At 45.5% G+C, this 22604-nt stretch overlaps 1 protein-coding gene across 1 annotated transcript in view; it reads right to left on the bottom strand.

Moving 5' to 3' along the window:
- The window catches only part of LOC146784184 (uncharacterized), a 739190-nt gene that overhangs the window by 188314 nt on the left and 528272 nt on the right, over nt 1-22604 (bottom strand). The window contains exon 22 of the mRNA XM_085632912.1: nt 10261-10392. Coding sequence (XP_085489038.1) covers nt 10261-10392 — 132 coding nt within the window. The remainder of the gene's footprint in view (nt 1-10260; nt 10393-22604) is intronic.

The raw sequence follows: 22604 nt of genomic DNA, 5'->3' as shown, positions 1-22604 counted from the left end.
ATTGCTCTATACATTTCGACTCCCCTTTGGGAGGAGTCTAGGAAACAAGTCCAAGTTCGCCCTATTTGTTCATGCATGGACTACTAGGATATCAGTCAAGGGTGCTGAATAAGGAAGACAAGGTCACCTGGGCAGGTTTGTGGAGTATAGCCACTTGCCTATTTAGCAGCAGGAAAGAGAAAGGCTTCACCCCAGTGCCATTAATGTGTCCCTGAGGGTCTTATTAAAAGGTAAGAATGGCTCTGTCGAATCCTGGCCAGGCTGCAGAACTTCTGTCAAGACATTAGTTTAAAACTGCATTCTTGATCCCTACAGAAAAGGATGCTGATTTTTCTGTCAGGGGACGGGGGTAGGTAACGTACACAACACAGTGTGAGGAAAGTGTCCAAACCACTAGTCTATTCTAAATCCATTAGGACGTTGTCATCATCATTGCAGTGGGATGCATCACCCCTGTCCTCTCGATTATCATTGACCAGGCCATGTTGGCTGTGATCAGAATTAAACCCAAAAAGGTTGTGCAGTGCTGGTGGGTGAGTCCTAGGTAATGGCAATCTCCTGACGGAGTCAGAGTGAGGTAGCGTAGGGACTTGTGAGGAATGTGACTGTGGTCAAGGACGATGCATACATTTCAGAATCTGATATAACAACCAGGTCCTCCTGTGACATCGGTGGTGAGGGGTGGAAGTTGATGTAGCAGGATCCGGAGTGAATCTTGGTGCCAGAATCGAAGTTGGGTCAGGCACTGGCCTCAGAGTCAGGGCAGACCCTGCAGCAGGGTCAGGAGGCACAGATTGTGTTGAGCAAGGTTGAACTGGGACAAAACATAGGCCCAGTCATCAAAATAAAAGTGGTCCCCTTTATCGAAGCATCTAGCAAAACAAGTGGTAAAATTAACAGTAAAATCTGGGCCACCTGGCAATAATATTGGGCTACCACTGCTAAAAAGCCAGCCCACACACTACCCTGTCTGGCCAGCCCATCCGGCACATCCTGATTGCCTGATAGGCAGGTCTGCCACTGTTATTGAGGACAGAACCGCTGATGGTATCCAACTGGAGGCTTCCTCAGATCCGTGGGTCCCGAAGGCATGCCAAAGGGTGCTAGAAGCGTACCGAATATGAATATTCACAACATGGCTTCTTTGGAAATCTATATCTGCTGTGAATCCACAAATGGACCAGGGAATTCAGGGTGCATTGGGTTGAGTTGGGGAACTGCTTGCATGGTAGGGGACTGAGAGGCATCTCCTAGGGTAGAGAGGGGTGGGACCGGGAGAAGTCCTGCTTTGTTTTCTTGCTTTTCTTTTTCTTCAACTTAACTAACAATTTTGAATGCAAGGAAGATCTTTCACAAGAATTGCCTTATGTGGGTCCGCACCCTTGACAGCGCGGATAACACATGCCTTTCATCGGTGCTGTAGAGTTTGGCTTCATAATCCCAGATCGCCCTGTGGTTCATCTGAGCACAGTCCTCGCAAGACTTGGAGTTCTGCGACGATCCTAAACACCTAAGATATACCTTGTGAGGATCAGTCACAGACATCTGTTTGCGACAGTCCCTATAAGACTTTAGCACTTCTTTTTAGGTAGAGACATATTCCTTGCACACAAGGATTTTAAGCAAAAAAGCTTGTCAAAGACGAGGAAAAATGTTTAGGAGCGAGCTCCGGATCCGTGTCCGAAGATACAGAAAGAAACAAATCGAGGACAGCACACAGGTTTGGCATGTATATGTTGCTCTAATGACAAATTTGCGGGAGACTGAAACCGTTGTGGAGCAGTACAATGCCACTTGCCGGTGTACCAGAGCAATATTCCCAAAAATATCCGGTTTCAGTTGACGCTTTAGGGTACACACAAGGTGAGGAATGAACAGTTAGAAGCGTTCATCAGAAAGTGATCATTCTGTAGGGAGATTGTGAGGTTTTGTTGAGCTATTTGTTGTGCTTAGACTTTTGTCTAGGCGAGGGTCATGCCACACAGATAATTTACTTGTCTTAGATTAAGTATGGATACACATAGGGCCTCATTACGATGTGACTCGGAAAGCCTCCGACCACAGGTCGGAGGCTTTCCGAGTCACATCGTAGGTTTCACTTCTTACCACCGCATTACAATGCAGGCAGTCGAAAGTGAAACCGGCCGGTCATTCCGGCTGGATTCCGACAGGCTCAAGGAGCCCTTTGGCCAGTCGGAGGCCTCACCGTAATCCCTCTGGATGTCCGGTTAAACCGTCGGGATTACGATCTCGGTTTTCAACAGGTTTTCCATGTTGGGCTTTCCAACATAGAAAGCGACTTTGGGGGCCCTTAGCAGGGCTCCCTTCTCCCTCGGCCTCCGGTCAGGGGCCGTGGGGGCACCTATGGTGCCCGCCTGTTAATCCCTGCACCGTTTGGCAGGCACCACGGTGCAGGGATTAACAGAAACTCCCATTTCTCTATGGGGGCTTGTTGTACGGCGGATTTACGCCGCAGTACAAGCTCCCATAGAGAAATGAGAGTATGCAACCGAACTATGTGTGGTCGCATTGTAATAGAGTGTCGGGACCGCGGACCGGAGGTCGGTCGGTCCCGAGAGTGCAACGGTCTCCCGGCGGACTTCGTAATAAAGGCCCTTAGACTGAAGTATGAGGTGAGTTATGCTACAACATATTTATAAGTTTTGGGCAGACAGTACCTATGCAGTATTCATCAAAGGATGTTTCCACCTAAAGTGCTACCATATTCCAAGAAAAAAGTACTTGTTATCAAGAAACAGTCTGATGGAAATGTTAGCAAAAAACAGAATGCAATATCACCCTGCATAATAAAGTAAAATGAGATGAGTGCAAACAGAAGAGGAGGATGAGTTACATAGAGGTGTAAATCCAGCCCAGTTTAGATGAGATTAAGCAAATCCCAATTTTAAACTGTCAGACCACGACAGAGAATGCTAGTAGTTGTGAAACATCAATTGAGGTGTAGGCAAAAACTAAATAGCATCAAGAGCAAACAGATGGCAAGAGCCAATTGAGACATGAGAGCGCAAGACAATTAGGATGGTGACACCCTGGGATTCTTTTTTGGGAGAGTGGCTGCAAGGAGCAATTTTTATGTGCATCTACAGATGCCAAAGGCAGACAAGACCCAAAGCAAAACATGAGCAAGTAAAAGGAGCTATGCTTGATGTGTGGTACCTGATCTTATAGGCCGCCCGATTGAAGGACACGAGAATGTGGGTTGCTTGCCCATTTGGTTTCAGATACATGCCTAATTACAGGAACAAAAACAGAAAACTGAAGATAATGAAGAGACATTTGGCAGAAGTGGGAGCATAAACAAAAATACTACTCTTGGCCTAATTAAAAATTGACCAGCGAGCAATAACGTAATAGATTAGCATGCCTCCCTGAGTAGTTACTAGTGGATGAGGTAAAACTCAAGCATTTTATCCTATAATTTTTTCTACTTTGTGAGCAGCACCCATGGAATGGGTGTCCCCACATGTGGGTCTCGCAGTTCACAGCGCCACAGGGCTTCAGCAGCACTTTATCAATGAAGCCAAACAAGGCTAAAACATGTTTGAAGTTGCTTATGTTCCTGTACACAGATGCTGTGGCCTAGCAGTTCGATCTGGGCTGTTCCTATTTGAGGGAGAGGAAAGCCTGATTTGCATACAGTTGAAACCTGTGTGGTTGCACAGTAAGCAAAAATCAATGAACTGACATGCAGACTATGGTAATTTCAAGTGGCTGAGATCAATTAAAGCATTCCATCCATCGCTGATAGAGTGGATGACACAGCAAGTGATGAGGTAAGATGCTGCAAAATTCTCACAAAATAATGTTTTGAAAATATTGTGAGGTTAAAAATGTTGTAGGCCAGAATATTGCATGTCAAATTATCGCTTCAAAAACAAATACGTTTTAATATTATCATTTTTAAGTGAATTTTGTGTGTTTTGTTCAAGTATGTTGTATTTGCTTTAAAACAAAAATGTAATAACTATTTTAAGAGGAGGATGCTGGCTTGATAGAGAAATACGGTGGGGAGTAATTAAAAAGTTTTAATTATTTATATTTTGTATATTTATTAAAAGTTTTATTTTTTTTTAAATTCATAAACAAATAAAAGAAATTATTTACATTTTTACTGTACATTTTTACTTTTTTGTTTCTTAATTTTAACAAATTCAAATATTTTTATGTAATTATTTTCAAAAATAAATGTTATATTTAGTTAAAATTTCTAATAATATTCTCAGTAAATAATTTGATGAAACATTTTTTGTTCCCTTATTATATATAAATACATTTTGCCCATTTTTAAATCAAATATTTGCGATAATTGAATTTAATTTATTGTAATATATGTATTCATTTTAAATTAAGGCATTTTTGTACTTTGTGTTATTTCAATTTATATTAAAAATAGTTATTCTAGTTTTCATTCTTAAAAAAATTACAGTTATTTTGAAAGTTGTATTGTTTTTCTCTGTAGTACTCTCAATTTTTTTTTTTACTGTTTGTTTAATTATTTGAGAAAATTAAAATTTAGTTCTGTAACATATTCTTTTTAGCATTATGCCCATTATAAATTTGTGGCAGTAGTTAATTTTGAAATTTAAAAACACCGTTTTTTTCTTATTCTCATTTCGTTTGCAGTAGGAATAGTACATTTGACCTCCTCCCTGTTAAAGTCTGACATTTTCCTCAATGTGGTTATGTTAGGATTGGGAATAGCACATTTAGGCCCCCACAACAAAGTCTAACACTTTCCCCACTGTGGTTAAGTTTGGAGTTAGAATAGTTAATCAGAAGCCCTCAATCAGAAGCCCTCAAAGTCCAACACTTTCCCCAATGGGGTTAAGTTGGAATAGTAAATCCGAGCCTCTCAAAGTCCAACACCTTTCCCATTGTAGTTAAGTGTGGAATGGGAATAGTAAACCTGAACAGCCCAAAGGCCAACATTTTCCACCATTGTGGTTAGGTCTGGAGTAGGAATGGTAAATTTGATAATCCTGAAGTAGTTACGTTTGGAGTTGGAATAGGAAATTTGTAATCCTCATATGTCAACACTTTTTTCAAAGTTTTTATATTTGGAGTGGGAATAAAAAATGTGAAATGCCCAAAGTTCAATACTTTGCCTGAAGTAGTTATGTTTGGAGTGTGTACAGTAAATCTGAACCGCTCAAAGTCCAAAACTTTCTCCAATGTGGCTAGTTTTGGAGTTGCACTAGCCAACTAGAATTTCCCCGAATTATAGCACTTTCGTCAATGTGGTTATTTTATTTTATTGTGAATACTTAATGTGATATCAATACATTGTTAGCATTTGCTTGCATTTTTTATTTTATACATGAAAACATATATACTATTAGATTATTTGCTTGCTTTTTGATGTAGTTTTTATAAAGTATTTATTACACTTTATTTTTAGATACATTTTCTAAACATCTTACTATATGCCACTTTTTTACAGTGCATTATCCTTCAATAATTTTAACAGTTTTTTTATTTTTGTTTCATTTCAAAGAAAAAAACATTGTTTTAATGCAGAAAAATTGTAATTACACATATGCTATTAGAGTAGTGTAAATACATTGATTTGTAATTCTATATTTTTAGCATGTATTTTAATTTTTAACAAAGATGTAATTTTTTTACATACTTGCATTATGTTATATTATTTATCAGAATTTTTAACATATTTATACATAAAACATTTTTGTATATTTTTTTTAAACAGGAATGGTTTACCATTTTTAACATGTTTATTACTTAAAACAGTTTTTTACATTGATTTCTAGGGAATGGAAATCTTTTCTTATTTTTATCCAGTTTCTTTGATTCTGTAGTTTTTTGTCACCCTTTTCATGGAGTTTTCAGTTGCTGTTTTCCATTGTTGTTCTCTGGTTCAGGTAAGACTATTTGAAACGTATTTTCTAAGGGCTTAGGGGCAGTGGAGAGGTGTTTAGACTTAGGGCCTGATTAGGATGAGTCTGCCCACTACACTGTCCGACTAGGGGACTGCCCGACATGCTGTCGGGGGTCCCTTCAACCTCATTACACAATGCGACTGCCTCCAAGGCAGTCCCACTGCCTATCTCCTGTAAGCTGCGGGTGCTGCGTGCCGCAGAACGCGCCGCAGTACAAGAAATAGACAGGGAACATATCCCTGCACAACGTGGCAGGCACCATGCGGTGCCTGCCACATAGTGCAGTGATAGGTAGGGGGGCACCATGGGTGCCCACCCCAAACCAGCAAACAAGCACCAGGGAGAAAGGGGGGCACGCTACGGGCCTCCAATGTCCCTTTCCGCCAGCCTTTCCGGGTGAAGCGCCATGGAACGGCTGGGGGGGGGGGGGGGGGGGGGGGGACATCCTAATCCCTACAGCCATTGCGGGGATTGCGAGGGCCTCCACCGCACCAGGGGCTCAAGGAGCCTGTCGAATGCGTGACAGTCAGTGTTTCTGACCACCATCAAACCGCGCGCCATTGTAATATGGTGGGCAGTAAATCTGTCTCCGATGGCGGTGAGACCGCCACTGACGTCAGTAGCGGTCTCTCCGTCATCATACTCGGCCCCTTAGTTAGGTCAGCCTTCGTTATTTGGTGTCCCTTTAGTAAATTTTGTTAAGTGAAGTTCACCGTACTGTGGTAGACCGTACTGCAAAATGTAATGTTTAATTATATTTCATATGTGTATTCTATGGGTTTAACACTGATCAACATGCCTGTTGTTTTATTGTGCCTTGGTTTGTACTAGAGTTGTGGGTTTAAATGTTTTTCCTTTACAGATTTTTATTTTCAGACACCAGACTTTTTTTTTTGACCTGTAGGCATTTTGGGCCATATGTATCAAGCCTTTTTCCCATTTGCAAATGGGCCTATTCTCAGATTCTGCCCGTTTGCGAATGGGAAAAAGCCTTTTGGAATTTATCATCGTAAAAGGCCATTGCAAAATAGAGAATCGCAAAATTTGCAATTCTCTATTTTGTAAATGCAATTAAGAAATTGCAAATTGGGGAGGAGCCAAGATGGCGACCGAGACGGCAGCGTAGGCTCCCGGCTCCGTGAACCTCCACATCCCGCACAGATATCCTGCATGTGATCCTCAGCCTGCGCTACATGCCCGTGTTGGTGATCGAGAGCGGCAACCGATCGAGTGATCCTGAAGCTTCCAGCGGCGGTACCGCCCGAGACATGCTCATTTGAAGTTTGCGGCCTGTGCAGCCCTGGGGCCGGGACCTCGGGTGGACAACATGGCCGGGCGGCAGTTTAACAACAGCGGCCATTGGTGACCGGGTGGAGTCGGACTGCCGAAGCGGCGCGAATATTGGCCTGAATCTCGCAGAGGTCGCTCCTATCACCGAAAGTAGCGTGACGGGTGCATACCCGGGGTGACGATTCCAGGGGTTTATCGGCGATCGCCTGGACCCTCGCCAGTGAACTGATCGGACGCGGCCTGTGGCTCGTCCCGATTTGCGCGGGCTGCTCCCGGTTTTCGCGGACACTGGCCCAGGGGGAGAACGACTGTTACCTGTGGCCGCACACTGTATACACATTTTGCATGCCTCCGGACCTTTGTTTGCAGGGATATGGAACTTGCTGCGCCCGTGCCTGAGACCCGGTCCCCATCTGGGATGGCCCTGCCCTGCGGCCATCTTGATGGGATGGACTCTGACATCCTGTACACTGGGTCACAGCAAGATTGGGAGTGTGTGGCGCAAAGGAGCGTGGCGGAGCGAGCGCGGGGGACCGTGCTGGGGTACGGTGACCTTCTAGATGCTCTCGGAGCCCTTCATTCCACCCTGGTCCACGGCGCCCTGGTATTGGGGAGGAAGCTGGATGGTATTGCGTCAGCGTCGGAAAAGTTGCGGTCTGCCTGTCCCCAGGTACATAAGGCTCTGTCTCACCTTCCACAGGAGGAAAGTACCGTGACCGCCTCTGTGGATAAGGGACGGATGGAAACTTTGGACACTGTGGCAGCGTGTGGTCGGCTGGCTGTGGGGTTGGTCTGTTCCGGAGGTTTTGGACTTGAGCAGACGGTTGTGACTTTGTCCCATGCGCGGCCTCCGGCGACCCAGGCAATCTTCACGCAACGATCGCCTGCTCTGGCCGATTTCTCCTTCCTGGACCTTGTGTGCGGCGCGGGCCCTGGGGCAGTACTGGGAAAGGTGATCTTCCATGACGATGACTGTGCTGATGTTTCGGAACGTCCTCCCCACATGTGTGTGTCCCTTCCTAGTCTTCTCTGGACGCTCCTCTTCCTTGTAACTTTGGACATGATGGTGGGTCGATGGGTATGCACTGGTGGATTCGCAAAGAGTGGCCAAGGATAAGGCTGATCCTTCCGAGGTGGTCAATTCATAGGCGGGCGGGCTGGGGGGTTGTGTGCTTTCACGACGTAACTAATAGTGTAGCCAGTGCATAACGCTCCCCATTTCTCTTAGATATGGCCGAATTTTTGCTGTTTACTGTTTGCGCTGGGGAGGAATATATGGTGCGGGAGGGAGAAGCCGGGGGCATGGTTGAAGGCCCTCCTCCAGTTTATTATTACTCTCTCCCCTTTTCTGTTAGGGGGGGTTTCCTCTCTTTCCCCTTTTTCTCTGTTTCTTCTATATTTCGGGTCTGGTTCTGGGGCGACAGGCACGCTGCGGGGGGGGGGGGCCGTAGTCATCTGCAGAGGTGCAGGGTGGGGGGGTGGGGGAGGGGCTTCTTTAGTCCTTTACTTTGTTTCTATGGCCTCCTTTTTCTTTTCTTATTCTTCTTTGTCTTTTTCTGGGGTCAGTGCGGTAAGTGTCCTTCGTGGCCAATCATTGTTTTTTCAGTTGTGCCTCATTTCAGTGGGGTTTTCTGGGTCCTAGGGCAGGAGACTGCAGGCGCAAACGGCTCGTGATATTCCTCCACATCCTGAACCTTCTGTTTCTGCGCCATTGACTTGATAGCTTGCCATTTATTGTTGACGTTCATTATTCTGCTTGCCTTTTTTCGCTGCTGAGAACTTGATTGGCACCTGATCCTTCTATCCCTTATTGTAAAATGAAAACCTTTTATATCCTGGTTCCCCTCTTGGGCTATTCGGTGGACAAGAGAATACTAGCATGGAAAATCTGCTTCCCGAGGTGCTACATGTGATTAAAATCTGTTTTCTGTTATTTTCACTGCTTAGCGGCCGGCCCCGAGGGTTGTAGGCCCATATTTGTCTTTATTTGCAATGTTAATAAAGGTTTTCCAAAAAAAAAAAAAAATAAATAAAAATAAAAATAAAAAAAAGAAATTGCAAATTGCCATTCCTTAAATGCAATTCTGGAAGCACCAGAAATTTGCTATTTGAGTTTAAGGAATCGCAAATTACCATCAACTTCAAGTTGGCGGTAATTTGCGATTTTCTAGAAAAAAGCACTTTTTTGCTTTTTTCAAAGTGCCATATGGCGTACATAATGGCATGTATGTACGCAACATGTGCACACATGCATATTTCAGGGGTGCAACCGGGTCTCCTTTTGGCACCCTTGAAATTGCATTCGCAAATTGCGATTAGCTATTTTGTAATTGCAAATAGCAAATGTTTTCCCATTCATTCCTATGGGCCTATAGGCCCATAGGAATGAATGGGAAGGTATTCCTTAATTGCGATTCGCAATTTGTGAGTCGCGATTAAGGAATATGTAGGATTCACAATTTGAGAATCGCAAAACTCTTCTCTGATACATATGCCCCTTAATTTTAATTGTCAACCCCCAGCGGAATTTGCGCCGCGGCGAAGGGGTTAACGTAAAAGTCAATATTATTTGTCATCATGGGGCTTGAGTAAGTAGAAAATGGGAAATAAAATGCAAAGTTGTTCTAAACAATAGCCTGAAAATATTTATTGCCCGGCTCCTAAAATCCTAAAATAACACTGATGGTAGGACAAACATACTGGGCAAATAAAACAGATTAACCCGCACAACATAACCACAGCTTTTTATAAGTCAAAAAGAAGTTATATTTATCTTTGATACTAGCTTGTTGGGAGTAAAATAAACGTTTTTCCCTAATTTGAAGACTTGACATTTTGTGTACTATAACCTAGCATGTATCAGAAAATGTATTGTCGTGAAGAAGCTAATTTCGCTTTCAGATACATCGCATTTCTTAACCAACCCAAAAAAGCATATTAAAACTTGTGCATGACCTCATTACTTATGAATTCTTAACTCGCACGCACCCTCTCGTTCCACCCATTAACAAATATACCCACTCATCCATTGATCCATGTTATTGGGTCTAACCTGTTCCAGCTCCTCTCGTAGCTTCCTGATCTCTTCAAGTTTCTCTTCTCTCAATGCTGTACGGAGCTCATCTAAGGCCTCCTGTTTCTCCCTTTGGAAAGAGCGGCCGAGGAGCTCCTGCTCATGGATTCTCTGAAATGAGTCATGTGGGGTCTTACTTAATTTCCTACAACTGACACAATTCTCCATGCAATAAAAAAAACAAGCATTTGCAATGCAATAGGTCTTGCATTTGTAAAAGTTAAAGCTATTGGCGGCATAAATAATAATGTTTTTGTTAATATTTTTGGGTTTGCAGTGGAATGATTATATTATTGGGTTTGCAGTGGAGTGATTATTTGATGGAAAAAAGTGCTCGTGAAACTAGACTATTAGAATTCGTTGGTGCGTTTAGGAGTTGGCGGGTGGAGGAAACAAAGAGAGGAAGAGGTAGAAGGCGGACAGCCATTTCGGGCCAGGGGTAGAGCCGTTAGACAGAACAGAACTTCCCCAGGAGGAGATGGGCTGGACCATGAAGGATCGGTTGAGGTCTGCCAGCAGTTGTGAGTACACTTTAACCCAAGTTGGACGAGCCGCACCGAAGAAAATAAATGCGCGGCCGTCATTGTTAAAAACAAAGGTGGCTGACAGGGGACACAACTGTAGCGTGCTGCACTGCTTGCTCAAAGCATACAATATTGAAAAAAATAGAGTTTGGTGAGCAGCACCGAAGAAAAGAATGGCGCGGCACAGATGGCTTTGAATCTCTGATGCAGCAACACTTCGGTTCAGGTGACCACCGGAATCCAACATTAAGGCTACCGGACCAAAAGTGACAAAGGGTCCCAAACATCACACATTTCAAGGGCTGAACCATCACACAGGACCCAATGACCTGACCTGAACATGGAACAAGAAATAAGCTAGATGCACCGAATAAAGTGGTGACAACATATCTAGGAAAACATGTCCATAAAACCACCTGCCCTGAAGAAGACCTTCCCTGAAATTACCCACAGACACATCTTCGAAGGTCGAAATGCACTGGCGCAAACACAAATAGGGCCAAGAGCGACCATAAATTGACGCATTGTGTACACAATAGTAGGGCACTCTGCGAGATGGAATTTGGGATCCCATCCCGGCATAGACTTGTGCTCTGACCCCAACCAGAATAGGGCCCAACAGTAGTGTTCAACACTACACATAGAGAGGACACAAGTGGCAGAGCTCCCAATGATAAAACGTTTCAGGACATTAGACAAGCAACTGCATATGTTCTGTTGCATGCCCATAAATTCATTCATGAACTGTATTTTAGACGTGGTAATATATTTATTGTACAGTAATTGTTTTTTTGGATTAATCCTTTACCAAGAAATGTTGTCATGTCAGTTATGTATCTTATTAGTTTTGTCTCGTCATTAGGTTTAAAAAATGTCCTATTCTCAGAAAAACAAGCAAAAAGAAAAAATTGCTATGATTCATGAAAAGTTTCAGTGATTCATTTCAGAATAATGATGCAAAAGTCACACATACAGGCGTAATACTCAGGAGTGAACAACCTGGATGAAAGACTGAAATAATAGCCGGTCAAATTAACGACAGTAGAGGGAACATCTTTTAGTTTCTTCCACCTCAAGTAGAATTTGATTAATGGTCTGGGAGGCCAATTCTGATTTTTAAAGATGGAGGCGGTGGACAGAGGACACGACAGCGGCATGCCGCACTGCTTACCAAAAATATACAATATTGATAAAATAGAGTTTGGAGAACCGAGCCGAAGAAAAGAAAGGCGCATCCGCTATTGTTAAAGATGATTGCTGCTGACAGGGGACCCAACAGCGGCATGCCGCGCTGCTTACCAAAAGCATAACAATTTGAAAAACTAGGGTTAAGCGAGCCCTGTCGAAGAAAAGAAAGGTGCAGCTGCCACTGTTAAAGATTAGAGCAGAGTGAATCGCTGCTTAAAATTAGGTTGTGTGCAGCGTCATGGTGCAGTTAGACCCTAGGGCGGTGGAAGTGGGAGAGCCGGTCGTGCCTGCAACAGCAACTAGGAGAAAGTCATTAATAAAATAGTACTCACAGATTGTAAATAAAACATACAGAGTAACAACACATGTTACAGGGGCAGTCCTCATAGGAGGTTACAAAAGGAGAAAAGACGGTACTAAGGAGGGACTACTATGCCTATTCATGAATCAAAAGTCACCATTTACAGTACAGTAAGAGGAGCCAAGTGAAAAGATGGGTGAAAAATGGGCGGAGCTTCAAGTCCATACCTGAATACAGCATGTCTGGAAGAGACAGCGCAAGCACTGCCTAGGCGAGATCTAAAATTAGGAGGCTCTCGAAATAGGAAATGTAGTGAACAGCGATTAGGAAAAAGAAGTACGCAGACTACTGTGGCAGGAAGGAGGTGGAAGAGAGGGAAAGGAGAAGTGCTAGCAGAGCAATGAAATGTGCTGAGATAACAAGGAAGTGTGGAATAATATAAAGGGGTGGGCTAAGAAAAAGGTTATATCAAACAAAAGGAAAGTGGTGTGCAGTGACAGAGGAGGTGCAAACGGATAGAAAACAACAAGTAAGAAAATGTAAATTTTATTAGCTATTCTTTTAACAGTTAACTTAGGACAAAAACACTCTGTAGACTTGGTACACTACTACTCCAGGGGAACCTCGATCATTGTGACCTCCTGCCCTGAACCCTTAAAAAGCATAATTACAGCACACTCAATTGGAAGAATATGTTTGATTTGGGAGAATATGTTCTACTTTAGGGTTCTGTAATGCAGTTACCTTCTTCTCACCCCTCAAATATGTAAATGGTTTCTGTTTTTTCCAGGACAGATACGCTGACTCATTGATAGTGGTTTGCCCTCTTCCACGCTCCCTTCCCATCAAGCAAATGTGAAACTTAAAAGCTTTTATTCAACCTATTCCCCCCTCAACATTCTCTTGCACACTGCATTCCAAAAAGGTAAAGGGGTTGTCGAGCTCAAGCACTTATACTGTGAATGCCTTTCATGCTTGTGGTTTGAAAATACATTTTTGCTTCTAACCTAATTATATTTGAAAGGGCTTTGTTGGGGTTCCCATCCTGAAACAACCCTTGGACAGTCTTGTTTTCACTCCTTGTTTCATGTGATTAGGATCTCAACAAAACAATCAATCTCTTTGGCCAACTATCTTGGATCATCAAACCAATTATTCATTATGTCCATGCAAATCAGTTGTTGATAAATTACTCAAAACCTACATGACTCAACAAATCTTTCAAGGTTGTGATTAGTTTCCCTTTTCTCCACCCATTCAGATTTTGGCTTAGGGCTGAAATTCACTTTCCCAGCTCTGCTCAAATGTTTTGACAATCAACCCAAAGCTTTCATAGATCTCCAACACCTAACAAATCAACACCTATGCTATTTATTCTGGGTACTTGGCAGTTCTGGTATTAGCCTATGGCTCTATATAGATGGTGTAAACATGCTCAAAGGTATGAACTCAACTTGAACACATCCTACTCAGCAACACACTTGAATATTTGATTTTAGAGATATGGCAATGTGATTCTGGGACATATTGTGAAATTCACTAACCATTAAATAGTGCTGCCTGGGATTAAGATAGATGCAACTGATGAAAGTCAATCTGGCTGCTTACATCAAAGATTTACATGACTCTCACCTCTGCTCAAGTTCTCCATAATTGCGTAGCAGAACCCGTTGGAGTGTTGACGTATGTGATGACGGGTATTTCTGAAGACCCTAAGTTAGTTTTGCATCAACTGTACTTTTCAAGGGAGTCCCCTGAAACATTGGCCTATCTGCTGTGCTAGAACCTTCCTCTGTTTTCTGTGGTGAATCAGTCAGTGAATCAGTCCTTGAATATTTCGAAATATTCCCTTAGTTGACTGTCCTCCACTCACAATCAGTGTTGTGGTACTATTCCATTACTTATACAGTGGCCAAGAGGCTTTGCCAGCACTACCAATAGGTTGGCAATTACAATCGTATAGATTGCTGTGAAATATCCAAAGCATATCAAAATATCTGTATCATAGATCGCTGCATTACACTAATTCTTTTCCATCTTCCCACTACAACCTGCGGTGAAAATATCAACCACTCTCTCCATGCGTTAAATTAACTGTAGTGTGAGACTCCTGGTTCGTAATTGAATGGCTTTCTTTTGTCCCTTAGCATCTCTCTCTCCTGAAGAACTAAGTCACCTTTTTCCTGTTTCATTCCTAGTTCCAATCCTTTTGACTTTGCCGATACATACTGAGATGTGATAAAAGTGCCCAACTGTTCTATCAACATAACACGATAATGGATTCACAAATGGCATCTCAATTACATCAGGACTAATACCACCTTCCTTAAAAAATGAAGCACTGTCACCGATATACAGTACTTATGTAAGTACAACTCCTAAACTTCCCTCCTTGCTCTTGCATGTGTTCGGCTGTGGGTCTCATAGTTTGTAGTGTGCACATTAAATTGCATCCTTAGATTTGCTTTACTCTGTGGCCCTCTCTGGTCTCAGCTCATGGGGATGTCTTAGCACCCTTACCCACTTCCGGTGTGGGCTTATTTCTTCCTGTATGGTGAGCAGCACAGCATCAATGTTTAAGCAGTCTGCTACAGTGTAGTTTGCTGTACTGCCATCTGTGATATGGCCACACATCAGGGAAGGGGAGGGCCACACCCACCTATTCCTCTTCTGAATGCAAGCATCAAAGAGGGGCTAGTGAAAGCATGCATCATTGCCACTGAAATGGTTACCTTTTGGATTTGAACTGGTATTTCTTCATTAACAAGAAAACACAGGCATGCTGTCATTAAACATAGACTGTTTAGCAAAATTACTGCTTTTTCCAGGAGAGCTGTCATCGAAGTAGATTAGCAGAAATTCAGTTTGCTGATCTGGTGCAGTCAAAGCTGATGCTTATCAGAGACTAGCAACTCGTCAAAACCCCAAATGATTAATCCTCCAGTTTTTCCACTTAAGTTCATACTGTACAAAGTGAACTACTGCATCCATACTTTCAACAATGGCAAGGCTGACTATTTATTCTGATAGTTTTGGACATATTACATCCTTCTCAAAGTACAGCTGAAAGTTGCAGCCTCATTATTTTGCCAAAATTTATCTTTATCAGCCATTGTAATTCCTGTATATTTCTATACATTTTCATCGTGAAACCACTGGTATTCACATTCCACTCAGACCACAGCAGACATAACAGATGCTGAACAGCCAATCTGAAATAACAGCTGTAGCAGACATTCAAATAATTTTAAATATCTATCTTTGAGAATTATCACTTTGAAATTAATGAAATAATTATACTCTCACTGTTAGTAGTCGTTTGCTTGAGGAGATGCCTGAGTTTCTATCTTATCAGGGCATTCCATAGATGCTTGCAGATCTGTGAGGATATGAGCTTTGTCAAATATGAACAAATTACTTACCTTCGGTAACGCATTATCTGGTAGAGACAATATCTAGCTGCACATTCCATATCTTTGAATTTTCCAGGCATCAGACTGGATCCGAAAACGTTTGAGTGAGCAATACCCCTGTGCGCCATCGGGTGGCTCCATTCGGCACCGTGTGCCATCATCAGCGCCAGATGTGACGCCACGGTCCCCAATATAGGCACCACCCAGGCGTGTGGACATCAGTTACTTTTCACGCTTTCCACGGCAGAAGCGCAAAGCCATGAAGGGAACGGACTAGGGTGTGTCCAAACTAGGGGCCTGAAACGGGAGCAACCCTAGCCCTAAAAATGTGTCCGCAGAGTGGGGAGGAATGGGTGGATCTATAAGTAATATGCAGCTAGATATTGTCTCTACCAGATAATGTGTTACCGAAGGTAATTAACTTGTTCATCTGATAGAGAGGTCTACCTGCAGATTCCTTACCTTTGAATAGATACCCAAGCCAGAGCATCCAGGAGGTGGGCTGCTGACAAATTGACTAAGCTAACAAGTACGGCAGGACCGAAAGGGTGAAATGCCCGCCCCTGTGGACCTGACTGTCCAGGCAGTAGTGCTTGGCAAAAGTGTGCAGGGACGCCCACACTGCTGCCTAACAGATATCCAAGACTGGAATATCACAAGCCAATGCTGTGGACGCAGCTTTTCCCCTGGTGGAATGGGCCCGTAAACCCTCAGTAGGTTGCTTTTTAGCCAGGGCGTAGCAGATTTTAAGACAGAGAATGTTCCAGCACGAAATGGTCAGTTTATGAACTGCTGACCTTTTTTTTTATCTCCGACATGGCCCCTGAAGAGTTGGCTATCCACACAGAACTCTTTCGAACGGTCCAGGTAGAACAAGAACTGTCTTTTTAGGTCCAGACAGTGAAGTCATTCCTCTTTAGAGGGATGTGGAGGAACGTAAAAGGTGGGCAGGGTGACAGATTGTCCCAAATGAAATTGTTTCACCACCTTAAGTAAGGAACAGGCCTGGGTGCAAATCACCACCTTGTCCGGGAATACCATAAATAGGGCAGCTTGAATGATAAAGTCTGCAGCTAACTCACCCTCCGGGCAGAGGTTATTGCCACTAGAAAGGCTATCTTGATGGCAAACAGCCGGAGGGGACAATTGTGTAATGGCTCAAAGGGAGCACACATGAGGAAAAGGAGAACCCAGTTCAGATCCCTCTGAGGCATGATGATGGGCAAAGGGGGAAACATATGTACAAGCCCTTTCAGAAACCTATTTACTTAAATAAAGAGGGTTGGTGAGGCAGCCGCAGGAAGAAGAATAGGGCAGAAAGATACCCCTTGAGAGTACCCAGAGCAGAGCCCTGCTGGGCAAGGGTAAGAATAAAAAGTAGAATATAAGAAAGAGAGGCAGAAAGAGGGTCAATAGACTTTTCTGTACAATATTTTTCTAATTTTTGGCAATGGCAGGCATATGCCGATTTCCCCACTGCTGAAAGAGACCTTATGCCATCTCTGAGTGGAGACGCCATTCATGATCCACTAGGCTTCGACGGCTGAGTTTGTCTGCCTTGGCTTTCAGAGAGACTGCCAGATGTTGAACCACCAGGGTTATGCCCTGCTACTCCAGCCATGTCCAGAGACGCAGGGCTTCTTGATAATGTGTCCACGACCCCACCCCACTCAGCTTATTGCAGTACCACTTGGCAGTGGTGTTGTCTGTGAACACTTGCACTAACTTCCCCTTGACCAAGGGAAGAAATGCTCTCAACGCTAGTCGGATCGCTCCGAGCTCCAACAGGTTGATGTGGAGTTCAGATTCTGCCGGAGATCAGAGTTCTCTGATCTCCACCTCTCCCAGATGGCCTCCCCATCCCAGGAGTGACGCATCTGTCACTATTGTGAGCTCTGGTTGAGGAAAGGAGAGAAGTCTGCCTCTGATCCAACTGCGGTTCGTTAACCACTGCTGCAGGTCCTTTGCAGTTCCCTCCAAGATCTGGACCATGTCGGAGAGATTCCCCAAATGCTGCCTCCACTGGAACTACTTTCGGACTTTGCCGATTTGGGTCCCAGGCTCTGTGTTCCGGCAGCGCCGCTCTATGACTAGCGGGTTTCTTTGGGGGACAGGCAGGAGGCGAGTAGCAATGGCCACAATGATAAGTCCAAGAGCGGATGGGGGCATGGCGTCCCAGATTTTGAGTGGTATTATTTGGCAGCCCAGCTGCAGTGGCTCACACAAGCTGTGGCAAGGGAATTCCGGGGTCCGGAGGGTCGTTGGGTCCCACGTTATATCTTATCCTTCATAGTACTACAACAGAAGATGCGGCTCGAGCAGCTCACGACTGAGGAATGGACGATGAGGCTGTGCTGGAACCGGAGCCAGCGTAGGGCCGGTTTCGCTCGCCCGTATGCCCCGGAGATACCACTGGGTAAGTGTACAGCATTCTCGCATGGAGGGAACTAGACAGCATTAGCAAATTGGGAGGACCTGGGGATACAGGTGTTGGGGGACCTCTACGAGAACGAGACCTTGTTGTCTTTCCAGGACTTGCGGCACAGATATGACCTCCGACGTGGGGATTACTTGTTGCATTCAGCGCTTATTGCTGCAGTCCAACACTATTGGAAGACGGGTTTGTCGGAACCTCGAACCTCAATGGCATGCCAATATGTAGTAATGGCCGCGGGGACATTTAAGGCTATAACGTGCCTGTACCGGCGAATGCTGACAGAGAATTTAGACCCATTGCGAGCACTGCAGGGAAAATGGGAAGCGGATCTTGGCAGGGAAATTCCTGAGAAGACATGAGCTCAACTGATTAGGAGGGCATGGAAGAGAACGAGAAATGCTCTGTTTCAATTGATACAGTTTTATGTCCTGCATAGAGCGTATCTAACACCTGCGAAGCTTAATCAGTATTTTGAGGCGGCGGCGGCACAATGCCCGTGCTGTGCACTAGAGTGAGCGGACTTTCTGCATATGATGTGGGGGTGCACGGACTTGGGAACCTATTGGGAGGAGGTGTTGGACCTCTTGAATAATGTTACTGATAGGACATTAGAACTAGAGCCGGGTACTTGCCTACTGCATTGGTTCCCGCATACTGCCAGGACGAAAGTGACTAGCAAATTCCTCGACCTGGGGCTTGTATTGGCTAAACGGGAGCTTACTATGCATTGGAAATCATGACAGGGGCCTAGGGTGGGGAGATGGCGGGCAGAATTGCTTAAATGGGCGCGGAGTGAGGGCATACTTAGATTGCAACAAGCTTCACGCCTGAATAACGACAAAGCGTATAAGACAGCGAGGGCATGGGAGGCCTTAGTCGCAGCACTTCAGATGCCGGACACTGACTCAGAAGAGGGCTCACTCGCAGAGGGACGGGGGCACCAGATGCCACACTTGAGTAGATTGACCACCAATCTATAGGCTAATAGTGGAAGTTATTGTGTATGATCTTAATGCCCCCAGTACTGTACTGTTCCTGCTAAATGAAGTTATTGTACTGATCCTGGAAATATGTAATTGATTATACTGTATATACCTCAAAGCGCGCTGGTGGGTGGGGAAGGGGGGAGGGGGGTGGAGAGTTATAGGAGGGGCAGCGTGAATTATAACATGTCGGATAAGAGGTTTTGACATTGATGCTGAATATGCTGCTGTTATTTGAAAATCAATAAAAATAACTTGAAAAAACAAATGCTGCCTCCACTGGAACTGCAGGTCCCACTGCAGAGCCTGTATATGCCATCTGGCATGATCAACCAACAGGATGCAGGAGGCCATGAGGCCCAGGAGCCTCAGAGTCATTCTCACTAAAATCCAGGATAGAGGCTGAAACATAGGTATCATAACCTAAATATCCTGGACTCGCTGCTTGGGAGGATATGCCCTAAACTGCACTGTGTTCAGAACAGCTCCAATTAAAGAGGGCATCTCAGGAGTCAGGTGTGATCTCAGCACGTTCATAGTTAATCCCAGTGAATGCAGAAGGTCTACCATAGTCTGCAGCTGGGAAAAGACATTCTTGGGGAGGCCACCTTCAACAGCCAGTCCTGAAGGGAGGGGTAGGCTGAAACCCCTAACCTGCACATATGAGCTGTCACCACCGTCATCACCTTGGTGAACACCCGAGGGGTGTTGGTAAGCCCAAAGTTGAGCATGTAAACTGAAAGTGCTTGTGGCCTACCTTGAACCGCAGGCAACGCCGGTGGGCTGGCACATCCTGGAAGTCCAACGCTACCACACAGTCTTCTTGGTCTAGGACAGAGAAGACCTGAGCCAAAGTGAGCATCTTGAATTTCTCCTTTTTAGGTTTCGACTAGCATTGCAGCGCATGCGCTGTTCACTTTGCGAGGCATGTAGTATATACTATAGTGGGGAAGCTTTGCATAAGCACCACCCACTCTCCACCCATCTTTTTGTTTGGCCTACAGCCTAAATGCTGCCTTCTCATTGGTTTTCTACTTGTTAGTCCCTCCTCCTGACAGCCATGACGTAATTTGTACACATCCGAGGCTATTGGCCCCTTCACTCAAACATTATTTTATGCCCTATGTCCCCCCCCCCACCCCCTCCCGCAGTTCGTCACTTCTCGCCCCCATCAACCCCTCCACTCCCGTTCTTGCTTTTTTAAATGCCCTCACCCTCATTTGTAATGCAATACGTCTCGCTTAAATGCTAGCCGTATTGCATTGCAAATGCTTGTTTTAAAGTAGTACGCATTCAACGTGTCATCGGCGTGCGCATGTCATTACGTTGTTTCTCTTCCTGAGTGCTCTGGAAGTTCTGGCCTACTGCGAGTTTCCACTCTTTCCACGGTAACGCAAGCCAATGCTTGTTTCGTTCGGCTCACTGAGGCCCTGATACACATCTTTAGCGGTAAACTGGGGGATGTGCGCTCAGTATAAGAGAGCATTCAGAGCATGCTGAGACCGCCCTGTTTCGGCAGCCGCAGCTACTAGGCACAGTCCCAATCTGTGACAACTGGACTGGTGCTTTGCTGCTGGGAGGGAGGGGCACTTTCAACGCAAACTTCCCCCTCACTAGCCCGTCCTGGTAAATCCCTCATAAGCAGTCTGCCAGTGTTAGTGTGTCCCTGTAATCCACGCCTTAGGCCAGGCAAAGCACAGAGTGCTTGGCCTCACTCATCTCTGATTGGACGTAGTTGCCTGACCACGAAAGGGCCGCCTCAGGACGCTAGGTCGCGTGACCAGCTAATTTAACACCGGCATCCAGAGTCAGCATGGAGAGAGTGCAGGCACTGCAGTACCGGGCGCTGCTCCTCCCTCTTCAAGTCCCTCCTGGCAGCGCGTCTGCTGAGGCCGCCTGCTCCTTAGCGCGCCATGCACCCGGGAGCCTCTCTCCTGCTGCTCCTGGGCGCAGCCAGGCTCCTTGCCTCTCCTGCAGCCGTCAGCAGTGAGTGCGCAGCGGCCAGCTGCAGCAGACAATTGCTGGGGTGATGGTCCGCTCTATACGTTAGGGTGATTTTATTTAACATTTTTTTTGTAGTGTTATACAGCGCGAACTCGGCCGCATGTATTGTAGTGCTTTACATGAGCACCAGTGACGTCACACAGAGGGGCAGTCTGTTTTATGGGGGGGGGGGGGAGAGTAGGAGATTCGCCCAGAATCACAGGATGTTGAGGCTACGCCGGGACTCGAAACTGGTGCTGATGTGGGCAGCGCTGGCTGTCACGTCCCCTCCGCTCCTTGACCGGGATCAAAGGGGGTGTTGGAGTAGGAGGTGGGAGTGTAGTGCCACGCCTCGCAGCTACAGGTGTTGTGCAACATCTGGCATCCCCGCTCACCTGAGAGTAAACTCCGCCCAGCCAGGGTCAGCAGAAGCGGCAAAGCTCGTCTGACCCTGCAGAAGGGGATGCTTCCGCCTTGGTGCCAAACTCAGCTCGGGCTACACATTGCAGAAACTTGTCTAATACTGCTGCAGAAGAAGAACAGACGGGCAAAAAAGCTTTCATAAAATTAATGCATCTACATAGTGAAAGCAGGGAAAATGTTAAAAGGAATTGTTGTACATGAGTATTATGCACTATGGCCATAGAGTTGTGGGACACAGTCCGTTCTCGCTGTCCACACCGTCACATGACTCCGTGGTCAAATCAGAGGACAGTGGGGCTGTGATGTCATCGGGGGGCGTGGAGGCTGAGTTATCGTGAACGGCGGTTGGGACTATCGCCTGCTGCTCGTGGGCCTTTATATGTAAATCTAAATAAAGTTATTCTTTTCCTGCATTCCTGCTTCCCCTCATAATTGTTACTACAAATGGCGACGAGGGTTTAAGCTGCTGCAGGCCCACGAGCTCCACCACGACGTCCTGATACAGCGAGGCCGTCGGCCCAGTGAGCGGCGTGCGTGTTCGCCGCATCTGCAACGTGCTGCGCCGTGGCGCGCTACGGCGCCTGACTTGCACGGGTGCCCAGAATTGAAGTCCCGACCCACCCCGGAGGATTGCCGGTTGCGGTGATTGCTGGCTCTAGCTGTACCGGCCTCTGAGACTTCCACTGCCTGGCCACGTGTTTGCCTTGCTAAGGCACTACTATTGGAAGCTTCTTCTCTCCCGGGTCTTTCCTCAGCGCACGGCGACGTGAAGAGCCATGAATCATTGCCTCGAGGTCCGCCTGGCGCCCTGCCCGGCGGGAGCTGTGAAGGGGGTGCTCGTGAGCTCCAGGTACGCCCTATCCATGTGCTGTCTCACCTGTGGGTGTTGGACTCCTGCTTGATGAACTCCTCTGTTTGTGGCAAGGCCTGTTCTCCTTCGTGAGGGTTACTCCACCTCTTGGATTAGTGGCACTTTCAGAGTGTGCATTTGTTGGTCTGCTGTCGCCCGTGCTCCGGTGGGGTTGGTGTGTTTGCCTCCTACCATGGCGCTGAGTAGCAATATCTGTGTGC

This window comes from Triturus cristatus, chromosome 11 (assembly GCF_964204655.1).
Source record: "Triturus cristatus chromosome 11, aTriCri1.1, whole genome shotgun sequence".
In the NCBI taxonomy this organism is placed as follows: domain Eukaryota; kingdom Metazoa; phylum Chordata; class Amphibia; order Caudata; family Salamandridae; genus Triturus; species Triturus cristatus.
This window is presented reverse-complemented; position numbering and strand designations above follow the sequence as displayed.